The following is a 20820-nucleotide window of genomic DNA, read 5'->3' as shown; positions in this document are numbered from 1 at the left end:
TCAACATATTTGTTACAGTTTGCACCAATCAGCTGTATCCTCTTTGCAAGGTGATCAAAAACACGTTCGAAGGTCGACACACTCAAAACAAACTTCTGAGTAAACTTACCGGTTAATTTTTTCATCAAAGATGTCAACATTTGTCGCAAAGGTATGTCGATCACGGTTCACACCAATCATCAGAGCTGTGTGCAGACCAAACGGAGCTGATTTCGTTGGTTTTCGACCACCAAATGCAGTGTCTGCTGTCCGACAGTTGCATGTGTCGTCTGCTAGGGATGGGTCTGTAGGCGGTGGTAAGTAACAATTCATTTGATGCGCATTTGTCTGATTTGATTGCTAGTTGGTAATTATGGAAACTGTGTGTGTTTTTGTGTGTGTGTATGCAATGCCAACAAAAGACTGGAAATAGTTGTTGACGGATGAAGAAGAAGAGGGTTTAGATCCTGTTTGTTGAGGGTTTATGTTCTGTTTATTTCAACATGATTGTGCTCTATATGTTCTGCGCGTTCTTAGAATCCGGTTTCATTCTAGAATGGACCGGGTCCAGGTTGGAATTCTAACCCTGCGCAAGTACAGGGGTGCCATTCTAGAATGAAACCCTTGTTGCTGGTCCATTCTAGAATCGGCCCTGCGCAAGGTTGGAATTTGGGTCCAAGTTGGAATAGTCATTTCAGTTAGACTATCACACAGCCAAAGCCACAAATGTGGATTTTCTGTTTGTTTTTGTTTTTTGTGTGTTTAGTTGGGGTTTTTTTCCGGGTTTTTTACACTTTACTCAAAGACATCGTGAATTGGGATTGTGATGTTCTGAAAGTGATTACGATTTTGAGAGACACTCAGCACTGATCGCTACGAACGGAAATTTCCGGACTGACAGTGTTTTGACGATCTCGCTTGTAACTGGATTTTCTGTTTGTTTTTGTTTTTTGTGTGTTTGGTTGGGTTTTTTTTCGGGTTTTTTACACTTTACTCAAAGACATCGTGAATTGGGATTGTGATGTGATGTTCTGAAAGTGATTACGATTTTGAGAGACACTCAGCACTGATCGCTACGAACGGAAATTTCCGGACTGACTTAATCTTATTCATATACATGAAGAGTTTGAAACGTGGGCATATCACAGTTTGGAAGGTAGGGATTCTGATAGATTAAATAAAAACTGTCAAACTTTTAGGCATGGAATTCCCCTTTGAGAGTATTTGTTGTGGTAGTACTACTACTATGAATTGCTTTCAATGTTTTTCCCATAATATTATAAAACCAGACAAAAGTTGTTGTTGATTTCTGTTTTTGTTAATGTCAACTTTTTTTTAAACCTGTGACAACAGCTCTATAACTCACTCTGTCCTTCTGTTGGTCTGTCTGTCGGTTAGTCGGTCTGACCGTCTGTCTGTCTGTCTGTCTGTCTGTGAAAAAAATTGTCAAAAAACCAGACATTTCCGAGAGGGAGACAGCGCTGACATTGCAAGCGGCCGCAACCGGCTCTCATCACAAAAACAACTGCCCTGCAAACAATACCGCCCTGGTAGTCCCCCTTGCTATGGTCTGCCTTTGTTTATTGCGTACTCAGGAGTGTCAACTTTCTTGACATGACATGACATCGCAAGATCGCCAAAGGATTTTTTTCAGGGGTAGACAAATCAGCCCCATCTTATCAAAGGGAAGGTGCAGGTGGAGATAATTCAAGGGAAGACAACTCTGTCTTACCTACAAACATTACGGCCCCCTTTATTCAAGGGTTTCATTCTAGAATGGCACCCCTGTACTTGCGCAGGGTTAGAATTCCAACCTGGACCCGGTCCATTCTAGAATGAAACCGGATTCTAAGTTCGCGCAGAACATATACACACAGCAAAGTGTAGTTGATAATTTCCCTTGTTTGAATTTGTCAGAAAAAAAACACACACACACATGCACTCGCTGATGCAGTGTGAAGAAGAGAGAAAAGGGGGTTGTGTAAAAGCCACAAGGTTTATCAATTAATTCTATTGGCAATTCATTATTCAGCACCATGCAACTACTAGCCACTACTAACAAGTTACTACAATTGCTACTTAATAGGATGTATGCTTTTGGCATGTAAATCTTGATATGTCTGAAAATATAGAACCATCAAAACCACAAGATCTCTGCTTCTTTCCTTGACACAGACCTTTATATAATTCCTTCAGACGTACTGCTGGCTTGAATGCTTATCAAATTTCCATAATTCTGGCCTCTGGCATAGCCACATACACCATTATTTATGCTTGTACAGTCCCATGAGTATGAACATATTGATACATTATTCATTTTTCATTTCAGGTTTTCATCGTACATCAGATTTTGACAAGAAGGTTTTGGTGTGGACAAAAATGTACCCTGACATAGGGGGTGTGCCAGAGGATGTGTCGTGAGTACAGCAACTTCCTTGAACTGGCGCATTTGAGAGAATTTGATAGCAAACGAGAAGAAGAAGAAGAGAATTTGCAAAGACTATTCAGATCTTATAAGAGTCAGCTTTTAAATAATCTTCATTACACATTTACAGCTGTATATGAACTGTTGACTGTTGTACATAAAATACAATTGTGAACAGACATTGTGCAAGTCGTTACTTTATAAATTGATGAGAAATCACAAAGAAAATAAGTCTTGTATTCATTAGCTGGGACTTGTAAAAATAATAATGTATCGATTGGAGATTGGATTTCCCTTCTTTGAGTCATGTGACGTCAGAGGCCTACAAAACTTTATAATTGGGCGTTTCAGGTTGACCGAAACTTTAAAGGAACTACAAAACAAAACACGTCATGTGTTTGATTGCATGTGTGTGTGCTGTTCAATGTCAAAACAACAACAAAGTCAGTACATGACGTGTGTTTTGTAGTTCCTTTGAAGTTTCGGTCAACCTGAAACGCCCAAATATGAAGCTTATGTGTTTGATTGCATGTGTGTGTGTGCTCGTTCAATCGTCAAAACAACAACAAAGTCATAGTACCTGAAAGGAATTCGATCGATACATAAATGTTATTTGCGTTTTTGACCAAAATATGACATTTTACACAGATCTCGACAGTCATTGTTCACCTCGACCGCTAGCGCGGTCTCGGAGAACAATGACTGTCTCGATCTGTGTAAAATGTCATATTTTGGTCAAACACGCAAATAACGTATGATAATGACAGCTTATATAACGCGAACCACAGTAAACTATGCTCTCTGCGCTTTACATATTAACTATCAATAAAACCATACTATTTAAACATCAATTATATATACATTCTAAAAATAGCGTAACATTAAACAATAAACTTGATCATCCATTTTTGGCAAGATAGCCAAATCGTCCGCCAGGGCAAGTAGAAACCGCCTGGCAAATCGCCCGGCTGGCCAATGACAATTCTGGTCAAATGCAACCCTTTTGGTTGTAATATCGGGTTTTAAAGCCATATAAACACCGCAGATCAACTGTGGTATGTACTGGGCCAGGAACATTTCTGCCGGGCTAGTGACTTTCTTGAAGTTACTCTCTCAGCTGGTGAGTTAACATTTTGAGATTTGGCCATCCCTGTATTGACAATACCATGCAATAGATGCACAACTCACAATAAATCATGTACAGTGAACAAAATAGTGCTCACAACAACAAGATAGTGTACTAGCTTACAATTTTATATGGCAGTGGATCCCCCCCCCCCCCCCCCCCCTCCCTGCTTTTAATTCCTCAAAAAATCTGGTCTTAATTAAAATGGAGGTGAATTTAGAGAGTATGAACAGAAAATTTGAACAAAATAAGGTCTTATAAAGGGGAAGTCTTAAATTGGGGGGTCTTAGAAAAGGGGTTCTACTGTATCACATGTTTGTTGTCAATCAAAATAAGTTGATAATCTTGACTTAAGTTGATAATCTTGACTTTTCAGTTGGTCATTGCTGAGTCCCAGAATTTTGTTTGAAAAAGAAGACTGAAGTCTCGGTAATCTTTGAGATGCATGATTTACAAGAAAGATTTATGATTCCTAAAGTTATACATATAATTACACTTATTTGCTTTAGTCTTAACTCTTGTAAGAGAACTGAACCAAGATCACTGTTACTAGTGCTTGTTTGAAGTACAGTGGACGCCCCTTTGAGACCCTCCACTTTAAGACTCCATCCCTTTAAGACTCCATCCCTTTAAGACTCCATCCCTTTTCAAGACCTTGTTTTCTCAGACTTTCTGTTAACAACCTCTGTACATTAACCCATTTTAGACTCCTTCCTTTTTATGACCCGATATTCTCAGATTTTGTGTAGGTCTTGAAGGGGGGAGGGGTTCCACTGTATTCTGTTGAACCTTACCATGCTGATTTCTTTTCCTTCCTTACTCTAGGATCACCAAGATGAAGAAAGCAAAGGACATGTTTCGTATTCGAGTCAGCATCATGATGGCACTGGGAACAGTGGTGCTGTGTGTCGTGTACATCATTGCCGGTAAACAAGCGGTGGGGAGGGGAGAGAACATTTCCAAACAGAACAGAGATCGCCACATTGGATACCAAAGAGACAATAAGTGATAACATGTGAGAAATGTTAGCTTTAAATAAATGATGTCAGACTTGAATGAAGAGAATTAACCCTTAGGCTGGTTGTCGCGACATATGTCGCGCTACTTTACGTATACTGTCACCTGGTTGTCACGACATATGTCGCGATACTGGCTCAATCTGTTTGGTTGGTTCTGATTACCTCCCATGAATGCAAAAACCTATATGACCGGGATTTTTTTCTTCTTTTTTTCTGGTAATTCACCAGTGGCTATGTAACATGTGTTACAGAATTGCACCATGTGTAAGGGTTAATTGTTTTATATATAGATCTGCTTGATTTCAAATGTTTTTGCTGTGTCTTTTCATTATGCACTTCTCTGTTGGTGACTGGTGTGTGTACGAATGAAGATGTAAAACATGAACATCGTGCACTAGGATTCTGTAAGAATGTGTGCGTGTTAACAGGGGTATTCTCTTACAATCGAACGTTGTCTTGCAAGACATGGCACAAAACAGAGTTGTCTTCAAATAAGGTCTATTCCACAGATTTTGTGAGTGTGTTCAGAAATGTATTTGTTGTCTTGTGCATTACAGTTTCTGTTCTCTTTTCATTGATGTATCTGAACTATGTGATGTGTCAAGCACAATTTAACTAGTCGAGTTACATTCATGTACAGACACACCACCGTCCTTAGGCAGCCTTGCACAAAGCTTGTAATTGCAGTCTTACTGCAGTGCACATTATTTGAACAGTTTTGTCTTTTTGTACACGTGTACTTGCGACATATTGATGTTACCCAGATCAAGATGCTTGCTAAGATTAAGAATGTGAATAAAGATTGGATTTGCCGGTTTTGCTGTACTCAGTAGAAAAGTCAATGCTTCTATACAGATGAAAACAAACCACACATAAGCTTTTTTATTTTTAATAAAGTAAAATATTGCTGCTGTTGTCTCAGTCCTGTTCTCCATGATCATGATCATATACATGCTTATATCTGTCATTTTGAATGTTGCTTTTCAAGGGTGTTTTCGTTTTCTTTTAATGTAAGATATACTTAGGATCTTGCAAATTCCTTTGTGTTGTATGTTTTAAAATGCTCAGAAATATGTGTGTATTTCTGCATTTGAATTAGGAAAGTAAGTTTTTTTGTCATGTTGCGTTTGTGTAATCTCACATTGTAAATACCCCCCGCGGGTTAGGGGGAGTCCCATATTGGTTGGGACGAGAAAGAATTTACCCGATGCTCCCCAGCATGTCGTAAGAGGCGACTAACGGATTCTGTTTCTCCTTTTACCCTTGTTAAGTGTTTCTTGTATAGAATAGTCAATTTTTGTAAAGATTTTAGTCAAGCAGTATGTAAGAAATGTTAAGTCCTTTGTACTGGAAACTTGCATTCTCCCAGTAAGGTCATATATTGTACTACGTTGCAAGCCCCTGGAGCAAATTTTTGATTAGTGCTTTTGTGAACAAGAAACAATTGACAAGTGGCTCTATCCCATCTTCCCCCTTTCCCGGTCGCGATATAACCTTCGTGGTTGAAAACGACGTTAAACACCAAATAAAGAAAGAAACAGAAATATTGTAGCAACAGGATGAATGGTATGCACCACATGTTGTGAGAAGAACGGAAATGCAGCCTTTCATGCAGCAGTGCATGCACTCAGCGTTTTCATGTATTAAACCTCTTGCAAGGACCTTAAAACTGTGTTCTGCTGCTCCATGCTTTTATTACAGAATGAATGTGGGTTGGTTTGTGTATACTTGCTGCTGCTCATTGCAAACACACTGAATAAAAAATATGTTGTAATGTGCTGTTCATGTTTTGTATAGAACAAAAATGACAGCTTGGATGTTTGAAAAGAGATTAATAACAATTGGAACACACATCCACACACACACACATAATTCCTCTCTTTCTAGTCTTCACTAGCTAGCTCCCTTTTCCTATCGTATACAAACAAAGACACTTGATTTCTCATAATCATGATCCTGCACATGAAAGTCACTTTGAAATATTTTATTTAGAAAAGGAGAGTGACAGGCAGACTAATACTACACATTGTACATCCATCCTTTAAATTGTTTTTGGTCCATTCCTAACAGACAGACTACAGTTCCTTTGGACCTTTACATACAGTCAAACATGATGAGTTTCATGCAATCACAGTTCACTCACATTTCCAGGGATGAAGCCGATAACACTGTGAATCAAATCGCACATTCCATTTCATAATTTCAATATCAGCCTCCAGGATTTCACTAACAAAACTTCCTCCACTGTGCTGTTGACTTCTACACGTTTATTAATTTCACAATTTGAGCAGCGGTTTTGATTCTCATAATGTCCATTTAAAAAAGAACACAACCTCCCAATGAAAACGCCAGACTCCTCACACCCAGTATCAAAGAAACTGAATGATTCAGATTGTCTCTCATTGTTAACAACAAATGTATCTAAATTCACAATGTTTTTAGCAGTCAACATATTCCTGCTTGATACATAAGTTTGTTATTGTAAATACATGTAATTATCTAGTACGCAAAAGGTTGTCAACATATTCCTGCTCGATACATACATGTAAGTTCATAATTGTCAATAATTATATAGTATGCTAAAGGTTGTTCTAAATTTGTTAGTTGACACAAAAATCATCCAATACTTTCTAATTCATGAAGTAGAATTATTCCACAAACAAAAAATCTTGCACTCAGCAGCTAACAAACCATCAATCAGCTTGACAAGAGCATACACATTCTCATGATTAATTAATATACAAGTGTGACATGAATGCATTAATTTCCCTTGTGATATATGCATTCTCTCTCAGTACACATTTCTTCACAGCACACACATGAACTTGCCGAGCTCACACATGTATCGTCATCAAGACAACCAGATGCTGAGACCAATGATACAATTCTTAACAATGCTTGGCTTTGGTCAGAGGACAGGGGCTGACGGAGGTCTGTAGGCATTTCTACACCTTTCGTAGAATATCTGCAAACAACAACACACCATTATTATAAAATGAAAAAATTTTTGTGAACTTTTGTAGAATATCTGCAAATAACAAACACACCATTATTATAAAATGAAACTATTTGCGTCAACTAAAATTTGTCCTTCAATTTGAAACTTTGTTCTTCAATGGACGCGTCTGTCAGTCGATTTCACTAATAAAAATAATAATAATAATAATAATACGAATATTTGTAACGCGCACATATCTCACCAACAGGCGACTCAAGGCGCACATATTGCACTAGCACAGATTGCCGACCATGTGTGGAGACACTGCTTGCTAGTGATTGGCCCACTTGATTAGCTTGCCTCATTGGTTCCAAGGATGAGCAAGAAAAAGCAACACTTTCACAACCCATAAACACTTGACAAGAGTTATTTCCAAACATTGTTTATAACATTCCAGCAGAGTTGTTATACATGTCAAAGGTCAGTAACTGTAATGGTGACTCTTTACATTTGGTCAAGTTTTGACTAAATGTTTTAACATAGAGGGGGAATCGAGACGAGGGTCGTGCTGTGTCTGTGTCTGTGTGTGTGTGTAGAGCGATTCATAGTAAACTACTGGACCGATCTTTATGAAATTTTACATGAGAGTTCCTGGGTATGATATCCCCCGACGTTTTTTTTCATTTTTTCGATAAATGTCTTTGATGATGTCATATCCGGCTTTTTGTAAAAGTTGAGGCGGCACTGTCACACCCTCATTTTTCAATCAAATTGATTGAAATTTTTGTGAAGCAATCTCCGACGAAGGCCGGACTTCGGTATTGCATTTCAGCTTGGTGGCTTAAAAATTAATTAATGACTTTGCATACCTGTCAAGTCTTACGTTTTTCGCGTAATTCTCACGGAATTTTGATGTTTTTCAAGTCTTACGGCGTATGCCGAAGATCTTACAGTTTTTACAAAACAATTTGCTCAAATAAAAAAAAGATCGCAAAGGTTTGTCCGAGAACAAAGTAACAGCTAAACAATCTCGCGGTAACTGATCCGGCGGAAGTACAAGGCTACCCGCATGTGCACACCGTCAGCGCGATCTGACCGAGTACTGTGCGACAACGCTTGACCACACGCAACCTCAAATTAAAGCAGTTACATGTACTAGTGTTGTTGTTCTTGGTATCTTCAAGGTATTTTCTCACGTTGTACGAAGTTTTAAGCCATAGAAATGAAACTAAGGGAGTTGTGATGCATTTTCGAAGAGCTAGCGATCGAAAGTGAAAGTAGCCGGATTCCTGTCACCTCCGATCATGTCGGACTTGTTTTTAGAACAGGCGCGACCTCAAACTAAAGTTTTTACATGTAATACTTTTTGTTGTTCTAGTATCTACACAGTATTTTCTCACGTTGTACCTAGTGTGAAGCGATATAAATAAAAATAAGGGCGTTTATGATGCATTTTCGAAGAGGTAGAGAGCGAAAGCTTGCACCGGATGTCTGTCACAACCGATCATATACGACTTGTTTTTAAAACATGCGCGACCTCAAACTAAAGCATTTACATGTCATATTTTTGTTGGTCTGGTATTTGTCCTTGATTGTTGAGACATACATGAGTTTCTGGCTTGTAACTTGTGTGTTTTACATGTTCTGTTTGGATAAAATGTTCTCTTTTGTGATGGGGGTTTCCATTCATGATTGAATCACTCGGCTCAATGAATGAATGTTGTTAAAACACACTTGTCTTGTGCCTTTACTATCAAGTGGTGTTTTTGTGCATTCTGGTAAAAAAATTGTGAGGGGTGTATATCACTAAATGTGTGTCTGGTTAGAAGTGTACTGTCTTAGTACAATTTAGGTGATTCTCGGTACAATAAATTTACATTTAAATATGCTTTGCATTTCAAAATTACATAAAACAGTGCAGTTCAGTGTTGAGAAAAGTTTGTTTTTTGATTATGTGTGAAATTAGGCTGATTTCTTGTTTTTGTGTGTGTATGTGAGCATGTATTTAGTTCTTGTGGTGATTAATCTAACGACTTCTGCAATGTTGCACGTTGTCTTATGCTTTTTGGTGCAAACTTATGGTTTTGTTAGCAAAATCTTATGGTGAGAGTCCACAAGAGCTTGACAGGTATGACTTTGGTCATTAAAAATCAGGGGTGGGTTGCATGAGAGAACTCAAATTCCAAGCTCAAACGGTTCGACTTTACTCTAAAGCTTGCTCTGTTAAGAATCCGCAAAGCACGAAACGAAGTCGGGGTGCATGAGCCGCCTCAACGGAGAAAGAGGGCAAGAGCGTTAGTGGGAGATTCCATGACGTCACGGGAAATGTGGTCAGCAACAGCCAATGCAAACTGCAGTCTAGTAGGTTCGCGGGAAAAGGGCGCATCAGAGACCGTCTGTTACACAATAATGTACTCTGCGGCATCTGGGCGCATTCAAGCATGCACAGGAAGCGCGCGCTCATGCAACACAGGAGATGCCGTGTGTAGTACAAAGTAGAGCGTACGGCGTTATAGTACTATTTTGTGCATTGTGCATGTTGGATCGAGTAGAAGAAAAATAAAGATTGTCTTCTTGATCTTGAATCGCTCTCTACTGAAAAGGTAAACATCGACCAAAAATTAAAAAAGTAAATACAAAATGAAGATAAAAATACAGGAATTACAAAAAAACACGCATTATATCAAAATTAACAAGAGGCTCCCGTAAGAAATCGACAAACAGTAACACAAACTAAATCACTCCGTCACACATACACACACACAGTAAGCATAGACACCGTGCAAGAGTGGGAGACGCTAGATCTAGATCTGTCTGTCTGTAGCCTACTTACGAGTTACGGGGACACGACTGCCACTGAGATCGACACTGCCCTTTCGACAGCGCTTCCTCGCGCAGACACTGAAAACATGCTGTGCAGATCAACCTGTAGGAAATCTCCTTTGGTATCTTCTTTATCTATTTTTTCTGGAGCCGCTACGAAACCGAACAATGTGAAATCGTCTTCCCCGAATCGGCGAATGCAGCTCGGTTAGAACTGAGAAGTGAATCTATACCACAATCCTTCACGCGATCTGACCTAACCTTGACCCCTGACCTGATCTACATACCACACACAACACACCTGTTTTTATCCCCCCAAAACCCACCACCACCCGTTTTCTTTGGATACACACTTTATCTACATACGTGCCGACGAAATGTTGATCATTGCTTCAATACTTTGAAGCTATTGCTTGGATAATAACCCGGTAAAATTCGTATTTCGTTGTTCAGTCAAATGTTAATGTTTCTATCACACACGCACACACGCACGCACGCACAGACAGACAAAAGTTAGCATCGCATAGGCTACACTTACGTGAGCCAAAAATGAAGTAAAAACAAAATAGAAGGAAAAGAAACCAAAGTCATATAATGTGAGATTAAAAAATAAATAATAAATAAATAAATAAGATTAAATAAATAAAATTTTAAAAATCAAATAATAAAACACTTATAACTATTAGAGACAGCATTAGGTAACAAAAGATGATTTCTAACAAATAAAAAAAGACAACAAAATATAAATATATTAATGATTGAATAAATAAATACATAAATACATATTTCAACAAATAAAAAAATAAAAAATGATTTCACCCTAAAGAAAACAAAAACAAAAACCTTTTGGTTGCCGGGCACAGATGAAGTAAACAAGAAAGTTGTCTAACTCCGTCGCGTTGGTGCGACCTATTATAGCACCAAATGATAAAAGGTTTTAAAAAATCATCTTGCAAGCGGCAACTGGCTGGTTAAGTCTGTTTTCTCTGCCAAGCTCAGCGTTAAGCCTGGGGGGAGCAGGCTCAAAGTTAAGCAAGAAACGCTGTGCTCAACGAACGGAAGACCGCTCATGCGCCCCGGTTTTCGCGCTTTCGGCGTAAAGTCAACCATCTCAACTTTGAGCACATTTCCGCCCAGCTTAAGTCGTCTCATGCAACCCACCCCTGAAAATTGTAATACAGTACTCCTCGGATAAGGTGACCCCCCTTGGGACCAAACAAAATCGTGATCTTATCCAAGGGACACGTTAACCGATCCTCGGATAAGATCAATTTCAGTAGAAAAAAATGGATCTTATCCGAGGAGATCAGAGTTTAGTTTGGGGCCCCATAAAGACTTCCCGCCAATTGAAAGTCAATGACGTAATAATGGGCAGATCCAGAGAGAGACACACACTGACATACATACTGACACTGACACAGAGACCATCAGCTGCATTAGAGAGAGAGAGAGAGAGAGAGAGAGAGAGAGAGAGAGAGAGAGAGAGAGAGGATGTGAGGTAAGACAGACAGACATAGAAAGAGAGACACAGACAAACTGATCATGACAGACAGAGATAAAGAGAGGAGACGGAGAGAGAGACATAGAGTTAAAAAGAGGGAGATCGAGAGAGAGAGAGAGAGAGAGAGAGTAGGGGGGTAATTGAAAGGGTGAGAGAGAGAGAGAGAGAGAGAGAGAGAGAGAGAAAGAGACATGATAGAAGAGAGAGAGATGGCCAGAGGGGCAAAGATAGAGAGAAAGAGAGAGAGGAGAGGGGTCGGAGACAGAGAGTGACAGACAGACAGACAGACAGAAACAGAGACCATGAGAGAAGAGAGAGAGGGGGAACGAAAGAGAGAGACTGACTGACTATTAGGGTTTAACGTCCTCTTAGACCAACTGGTCTATATTGGGACAGGTATTGGTAATACGTTGAAGATATGGTGTGATACTTTGATTCGAACAAGCCCGCTGTGGCTGTCTTCTTCGACACATCAGCATTGGGTTTGTCTCGTCAAAGTATCGAAATACGATCATGATAATCGGAGACGAGAGATGATGCATGCGTGTCTTCGTGTTTTCCAAGCCCTGAGACTTTCGCTGTGAACGTGGGATCTTTTTCGTGCGCATGTGTGCACACGGGGGTGTTCGGACACCGAAGAGAGTCTGCACAAAGTTGACTCCGAGAAATAAATCTCTCGCCGAACGTGGGGATCGAACCCACGCTGATAGCGACCAACTGGCTACAAAGCCAGCGCACTACCAACTGAGCTACGTCCCCGCCCCAAAGAGAGAGAGAGAGAGAGAGCTTCCAAATATCTCAAATCTTCAACAATGTCTTTTATTTTGGCCTAAAATTGGCACTACTCAGCAGCACACGGAAACCGGCAGGAAAACAAGCAGACGTGACATGACGAACTGGAAAATTTGATTGGTTCAACGACTTTTTTGGCGGGAACTATTTTCCAAGTTTTATTTGCGAAAGATTTCCTCATCCTTCTCTTTGGGGTAAAATAATCGGGCCAAATAATCTGATTTGTGCGTCACTTCTCTTTTGACGTCATATGGAGAAAAAACTTGCCAAGGCCGCAAAATTGGGAGATTTTTTCCCGTTTCAGTTTCGCTTGATCTTAAACGGTGGTCTTCTGCATTTAGAGACCAGAACGGGGGTCACCTAAAAAGAGGTGTTCCCGTATCCGAGGTCACGCTAAGCGAGGTTTTCTTAGTCATACAAAGAAGGCTTTAGGTCGGGACCAACACCCTGATTGATGTTATCAGAGGTGTGACCTTAAACGGTAGTGACGTTAACCGGGGGGTACTGTAATCTGATGACGTTTACATTTGTGCGTCACTTCTCTTTTGACGTCATATGGAGAAAAAACCTGTCAAGGCCGCAAAATTGGGATATTTTTTTCCTTTCAGTTTCGCTTGATCTTAAACGGTGGTCTTCTGCATTTAGAGACCCGAACGGGGGTCACCTAAAAAGAGGTGTTCCCGTATCCGAGGTCACGCTAAGCGAGGTTTTCTTAGTCATACAAAGAAGGCTTTAGGTCGGGACCAACACCCTGATTGATGTTATCAGAGGTGTGACCTTAAACGGTAGTGACGTTAACCGGGGAGTACTGTACATTTGTTTTTTATATAAAACAATCCAAATTTACGTTCATCTTATTCTAAATCATTTCCTGATTCCAAAAACATATGTATATGTTATATTTGGATTAAAAACAATCTCTGAAAATTAAAAATTAAAAAAATTATGATCAAAAATAAATTTCCAAAATCGATTTAAAAACAATTTCATCTTATTCCTTGTCGGTTCCCGATTTCAAAAACATATAGATATATGTTTGGATTAAAAACACGCTCAGAAAGTTAAAACAAAGAGAGGCACAGAAAAGCGTGCTATGCAGCACAGCGAAACCACTACCGCGCTAAACAGGCTCATCAGTTTCACTCCGTTTTGCACAAGCGGCGGACTACGGTCATTGTGATAAAATGCAGTGCGTTCAGTTTCATTCTGTGAGTTCCACAGCTTGACTAAATGTAGTAATTTCGCCTTACACGACTTGTTTGTTTTTACAGTGACCGAGCTGTTGCTTGGTTGATTGTAAGGTTGGTTGGGTGGATAGCTGATTGGTTGGTCAGTCAGTTGATTGATATACATGTACGTTCACTTGTTTGGCACTTACCTTCAAGCTACGATCCTTCACTACCTCTTCAACATTCAGTTCCACCTGCATTAAGCGCAACTGGAAAAGACAAAAAAATATGACTCAGGAATTTTGTAATAAATTGATAATGATGCTTGATGAAAGCAATATGATGTAACATCAAATATTATGTTGAAGAAGATGAGGAGAAAAAAGATCAAAGACAGGATGAGGAGGAGAAAAGACAAGGTTGGACCAGATACAATAAATCAAGTTCACATTTCATGTCTCAATGCATGCATATATATCTTCAACATTTACCATTACACCACTACAATCAAATATCACACGGGAGGCACATGCCAGTTGCCTTAAATTGGCAGAAAAATAAAGTCCGTATTCGCCGTAATGGCTTGAGATTTACTGGCCGATGTGAATGCGTGATATATTGTGTAAAAAAATTCCATCTCACACGGCAGAAATCAATATGTAAAGCGCTTAGAGAACGTCAAGCGCCATATAAATCTCCCATATAAATAAATATAAGTCGGGGAAAAAAATAAAAATAAAAATAGGGTACTAAAGTTTGGAGATGGGGCGCTTCGCCGCTTGTGTGTGTGTGCATGAGTTACTTGTAAAGTTAGATGAAGATGAGTTGAAGACATGAAAAGGAAGGATTTATCATAGCTTCCATGCAAACCAACCTTTGTCTGGTTCTTCCTGAGAGTCTTCAAGATATCTCCGTCATCGGGATTTGCCATTTTTGCTACTCGTAGTTTGTTCACATCTTCAGAGACTTTTGATATACATTTCTTTATCGCCTTCTCCCGAGACATGTAAGATTCTTCTAACTGGAAGCAAAACAGATTATTAAAAACGAGTCAATTAACATGATAAGTCAGAGCATTTATTAATACAATTTTACCAGTTCATTATAAGGTTTATAGAGATGTCACTTGACATCCGCAAAATGCTGAAACTTACTTTAAATCCCTGAAAACGTTGCCATCATTTCTGCAAAGTTAACATACCTTAAAGATAATGGGGAAAATGTGACACCAAACATGCCAAAAACTTGGCAAACAAATCCAAAAATTGCTGAAATGTGTAATGCGGTTTCGGCAAATTTGCAGAAAAATCAAAATCCCAGTAACATCCCTTCTGCAGAAATAAATCCATGAAACCCAAAAAGATCACAATCCCTTCCCCTAGTGTAAGAATACACCCATACACACACTCTCTCACTGTCACACACACGTCACTTAGAGTGTTACTTCCAGTCATACCTCTTCATAGAGTCGCTTGCATTCTTTCGAGGCATCCACCTTGCCTTCAAATGACTGTGTCGGGATTGATGTGTTCAAAGCATACACAATTTTGTCATCAATCAGACGCATTTGCTTCAAAGCATCCTGAAACGTTGAGAACAAAAAACAACATATTAGTTTCATGTAAATCTTTTTTTTACACCCCCGGTATAGGGGTGTGTATAGGATTCGGTCGATGTGTTTGTTTGTGTGTTTGTGTTCGCATATAGATCTCAAGAATGAACGGACCGATCGTCACCAAACTTGGTGAACAGGTTCTATACATTCCTGAGACGGTCCTTTCAAAAATTGGGACCAGTCAAACACACGGTTAGGGAGTTATTGGTGGATTAAGATTCTACAAGGACTTATAGAGGGACATATTAATGGTCAAAGGGAAATAACCTTCTCAGTTGGTGGCAGTGAGAATGGTAAGGACGGGGGTGTTTTTCCTACCTCGGAGGAATTTCTTGTTTTTTATAAATTCAACACTTTGAGTTTGAATACCACTTTATCTGGTTGATCAGTTTTCATGGGTATTTTCTCTATTCTCAGCGGCACTATAAAAACATCTATACAGTAAGACTTCTAGATTCAGCAGACAGTTGGACCTAGACTGAAAGTATGCAAAGATCCAAAATGAACTGGCAAAAAAAAAAAATTCAGTCAGCAGACCTCATTTACATTTAAACGATCCAACTGTCGACCGGCCAGGGGTCAGACCAATGTGTTAGATCAAAATGAGTGTGCAATTGTGACCGAAGACTGAGAACAATATAATATCAGATACTCTTAGAAAATTATTCGCCACTCATAGTCATACACACACACTTGTGCACACAAAAGGGTATCTGAAAGAAGTTAAATGTGGCTGTTGCACACCTGTTGTCTTCTGCAAATAGAAATTATCGTCGCTGTAATTCACAAACCTTGTATCTTAAATTTTGAGGTTTCTGAACTAAAACAATACTAAGCTCCCTTATTATGTTGCCCATGTGGTGATAAAAGCTCGTCGCTCCAACTGCTTTCTGAAGTGAAGAAAAGTTCTTGAGAAGAAAACTCGTATCTTCATTTCTTTGAAGTGAGCGGCATAAAAAATTGCTCAAGTTAAACTTACGAGGTTTTAGTGCCACACTTTGACAGAAACTATGTCATAATTTTGCTTGCATAAAAAACCTTGTATAAACCACTTCTGGATGACTCCTTTGGATAAAAAGCTCTCAAAGTCCTTGTCGATTTGTGTTTCGTATAATGTTCACTATGTATTGTATATTTTGTAAGCGCCTAGGGCTATATTTAGATTAGGCGCACAAATGTTCATAATAATAATAATAATATATCTCAATATTTTTTCAATTGAATGGAATATCATTAATAACTGGCATTTACACACATTAAGAATTGCATTGCACTGTTTAAAAGAAAATATTAACCCATGAATTGAAGTTATGTTTGAAGCGGTGGTTTTTCAAAAGTTTTTTTTTCTTTTTTTCTCAAAACAGCAAAAATTGAAATACGAGGTTTGTGAATTACAGCGACGTTATGCTATTGGTTGTCATACTAGAGCATTACACTCTTGTGTGATTAATGCATCACATGTCACCCTAGATCCAGTAAGCAGAGGCAGTATATGCACCTCTCCCGATTGTCCTCACAAGCCATGCTTGGAAGGCAAAACATTGAAGCTCATCATCTCTACCCTTACTCAGCACACATGGACACTATCTTTTCTTGTCAGAACCGCTGATGATTGTGCCTTTGAGGCAGTTTGCCCTCCAAGCCACTAAGGTTCAAGTGGTCAATCCGGAGAGGTGAATATCATGTATTCTATATACAAATATATATGTGTCTGAAGTTATATGATGATAGCTCTGAGCAGTAGCCTGTAAAGGGACCAGGACTGCATGTCGTTTATTTAGTTGGAATGAAACTCAAATCGCATTACAATCATCTCCTGTGCCAACTGCTCAACTACCAAGCTCAACTACGACACCGGATCACAGGTCGACGTTGCCATACTGGACTTTAGCAAGGCCTTCGACACGGTCCCCCATGGTAGACTCCTACAGAAGATGGACCACGACGGAGTACGAGGGCCTATCCACGTGTGGCTGACGAACTTCCTAACGAAGCGGACGATGAGAGTGGTAGTGGAGGGTGAAGCGTCCGAAGAAGCGGCAGTCCTATCAGGCGTCCCCCAGGGCACTGTTTTAGGACCCCGGATGTTCCTGTGCCACATCAATGACCTGCCTGAATCTACAAAGTCAACAGTACGACTCTTCGCAGATGACTGCTTGCTGTACCGGGAGATCCACACCTTCCAAGACCACCTCACCCTGCAGGCAGACCTCAAAACAGCTGGAGATCTGGGCCAAGAAGTGGGGCATGCGCTTTAACGCGCAAAAGTGCTACATCCTCTCCACCAGAAGCAAATCGTCCTACTTATACAGCCTGGATAACGTCATCCTTCAGCAGGTCCAACACAACCCCAACCTTGGAGTACTACTCTCCGCCGACCTGAATTGGTCTTCCCACATCTCCAACATCTGCCACAAAGCTGGATCAACTGTGGGCTTCCTACGCCGGAATCTCCGGAACTGCCCACAGGAGTGCAGGCGCCTGGCGTACATAACACTCGTCCGATCCACGCTGGAGTACGGAGCTACCGTGTGGGATCTTACCTCCGGCGGGACATCGAGAGGCTGGAGAGAGTTCAGCGCCAAGCAGCCCGCTTTATCACGCGAGACTACAAGTCGAGAAGCCCGGGCTGCGTCAACGAAATGCTGAAAAATCTGAACCTCCCCCCACTGGAAGAGCACCGCAGGCAGTCACGCCTCAACTTCCTCAACAGGATCTCTGAGGGCCTGATCCTCGCACTCCCTCCAGACAAGTTTCTCACCCTGGCCGTTAGCGGACGACGGAGTCATCCCCACAAGGTTCCAGGGGTATGAAAGCAGCAATATTATCGAGCAGCAGGCTGTCAACAAACAACACACGAGGCTTCCGCATCCCCACCTGCAAGACAGACCAGTACAAGAACTCCTTCTTCGTACGGACAGTCGCAGAGTGGAATCAGCTGAGTGACGCAGACCTTCCAGCACGACCAGCCCAGCCAGCCAGCGCAGCATCCTCAGCGCTGAGACTGCCGTCATCAGGGCTGCCCCAACACTGATCACATACTGTGATACAGAGCCCAGTAGATTTATCATTTTAACAAGTCACTAAGACTAAGACTAAGAGTGGGAAAGATATTGAAGCAACAGCCTGTATATATATGACTCGTCCCACCAAAGTCAGGACTTTTATTGTATTCTAAATTATTATCATGCGCTCTCCCGCATCCGTTGCGAATATGACCAACAGTGGTCCCTGCAACGTAAAAGATCCAGATCCAGATCCTTTTTTTCAGAGTGTATTCACCAATGAAGATGACGGCCCACTACCACAGCCTCCAACCACGGAGAAGCACTCGTTGACTTCGACATCAAGGACGAGGAGGTGAAGAAGAAGCTCCAGGGTCTGAAGACGAACAAAGCGGGTGGACCGGATGGCATCAGCCCCTTGGTACTCTCGACGGTTGCGGACTCACTAGCACACCCAGTAGCGGAACTCTTCCGTCGCTCTCTGGCAGCCGAACAAGTACCAGGCGACTGGAAACGAGCTACGGTGACTCCTATCTTTAAGAAAGGCAGTCGCCTGACCCCAGGCAACTACAGACCGGTGAGCCTGACCTGTATCCTGTGCAAAGTGATGGAGGGTCTAGTGAGGGAGAGAGTCATGCAGCACCTGGCAGAGAATAACCTTATCCACAAAGAGCAGCACGGTTTCGTCGCAGGCCGGTCATGCGTGACTCAACTCCTGGATGTGTTGGATGCCTGGACTGAGGTTCTTGACGCTGGCGGGAGTGTGGACATCATTTACACTGATTTTATGAAAGCGTTCGATTCGGTGCCTCACAAACGTCTGCTGTCGAAAGTTGCGGCCCACGGAATCCAAGGAAAGGTCCTAAGATGGGTGGAGTCATTCCTCACGGACAGAACCCAGTGCGTAGTGGTCAACGGAGCATCCTCACAGCAAGCTAAAGTCACTAGCGGCGTGCCGCAAGGCAGCGTTTGCGGGCCTCTACTCTTCGTCATCTACATCAACGACCTGCCGGAGGTGTGTTCCTGTCCTGTCCGCCTATTCGCCGACGATACGAAGGTCTACACTCGTAGCGACACAGAGGGGGGGGCAGAGGCACTACAGCATGACCTGGACAGTCTACAACAGTGGTCGGACAACTGGCTGCTCCGCTTCCACCCAGAGAAGTGCCACGCCTTGAAGCTCGGCAACAAGAAGTCCGAGGCAAAGTACTTTATGAAGGGGAAGAGGTGGATGTCAACATTGAGCTACAGGAGAGTGAGGTGGAGAAAGAGTGAGGTGGAGAAAGACTTGGGTGTGCACGTCGACAACAGACTGAGCTTCAAAGAACACGTCAGCATAGTCTCTGGAAAGGCCAACCAGATCGTGGGCGTCATCAGGAGAACTTTTGACTACCTGACGGAGGAAATGTTCATCCAACTATACAAGAGTCTGGTCCGACCCAAGCTGGAATACGGGCACTCAGTGTGGCAGCCACACCACAAGACGCTATGTGCTGAAGTGGAGAACGTGCAACGCAGAGCGACCAAACTCATTCCAGGTCTGAAAGACGAGCCCTACTGTGAGAGGCTGAAAGCTCTGAAACTTCCAAGCCTGGAACACCGTCGCCTGCGGGGCGACATGATAGATGCCTTCAAGTATGTGCACGGCATGTACGAAGCGGACAGACCCCACTTTGAGCCCATCAGCAGTAGAGACACTTGAGGCCACTCTCTGAAACTCGGCAAAGACCACTGTAGACTGAACGTACGAAGCAATTACTTCTCCCAGCGAGTAGTGAACACCTGGAACAGTTTGCCTGAAGAGGCAGTAACAGCGCCATCAGTCAACAGCTTTAAGACCAGGATAGACAATTTCTGGCGCCACAGTACTTCTATGTACAACCCTACCTGCCTCGTTTAGATTGTAGAATAGCCCGCCACGCATGCTACAGTCTAGTAATAGGACCTATGTAAAGGCTACACAGCCTACCTCATAGTAAACTTCAAGTTCAAGTTCAAGTTCAAGATCCAGAAGCTTGTTCGGTATTTACACTACAGTAGCAGTCGACGCGTCTTCTGCTTCGTCCTTGAACGCACCACAACTTTCTGCGGTATGACAGCCATTCCAAAAGCAGTCACATCAAATATCATCACCTATATTAAAGACATATCAATACACACACAAATGTGTTGTGCATCAGCAAGCATTAGCACCTGAAAAGCCATAAAGTCATCGCACGGGACTCCGGCGCCGTCTGTGGGGGCCGCCATGTTAGGTAAGGATCTCGATCTTGCGACAGTTCATGAGATGACAATAAGTGAAATACCCTTCCTCACAAATATTCTTCAAATGCTTTAGTTTTGCATTATTTTAGAAATAATTACAAGAAAAACTATCTTATATAAATTTATTTTATTTGTTTAAGAAGCAACATTTCACATCCGGTAC

General features: G+C 41.3%; 2 protein-coding genes across 3 annotated transcripts; one reads left to right on the top strand and one right to left on the bottom strand.

The window, feature by feature from the left end:
• Positions 1-31: 31 nt before the first annotated feature.
• On the top strand, positions 32-6323 carry LOC138961863 (UPF0389 protein GA21628-like). The gene is made up of 3 exons (XM_070333539.1): positions 32-296; positions 2309-2396; positions 4356-6323. Exons 1-3 carry the CDS (start codon positions 131-133, stop codon positions 4537-4539), a joined length of 438 nt encoding a protein of 145 aa, XP_070189640.1. The 5' UTR covers positions 32-130; the 3' UTR covers positions 4540-6323.
• A 195-nt stretch (positions 6324-6518) lies between these two features.
• Positions 6519-20654, bottom strand: LOC138961861 (protein MIX23-like). 2 transcript variants are annotated; one of them, XM_070333537.1, is made up of 5 exons: positions 20586-20654; positions 15229-15354; positions 14647-14793; positions 13982-14041; positions 6519-7514 (listed from the first exon to the last, which is right to left on the bottom strand). In XM_070333537.1, exons 1-5 carry the CDS (start codon positions 20640-20642, stop codon positions 7458-7460), a joined length of 447 nt encoding a protein of 148 aa, XP_070189638.1. In that variant the 5' UTR covers positions 20643-20654; the 3' UTR covers positions 6519-7457. The 2 variants fall into 2 exon arrangements, with proteins under 2 accessions (XP_070189638.1, XP_070189639.1); XM_070333538.1 differs by lacking the exon at positions 20586-20654 and adding an exon at positions 20362-20504.
• Between the last annotated feature and the right edge of the window lie 166 nt (positions 20655-20820).

Source organism: Littorina saxatilis, linkage group LG3 (assembly GCF_037325665.1).
Source record: "Littorina saxatilis isolate snail1 linkage group LG3, US_GU_Lsax_2.0, whole genome shotgun sequence".
Classification (NCBI taxonomy): Eukaryota; Metazoa; Mollusca; class Gastropoda; order Littorinimorpha; family Littorinidae; genus Littorina; species Littorina saxatilis.
Note: the sequence above shows the minus strand (reverse complement) of the source record. Positions and strands in the feature narration are given on the sequence as shown.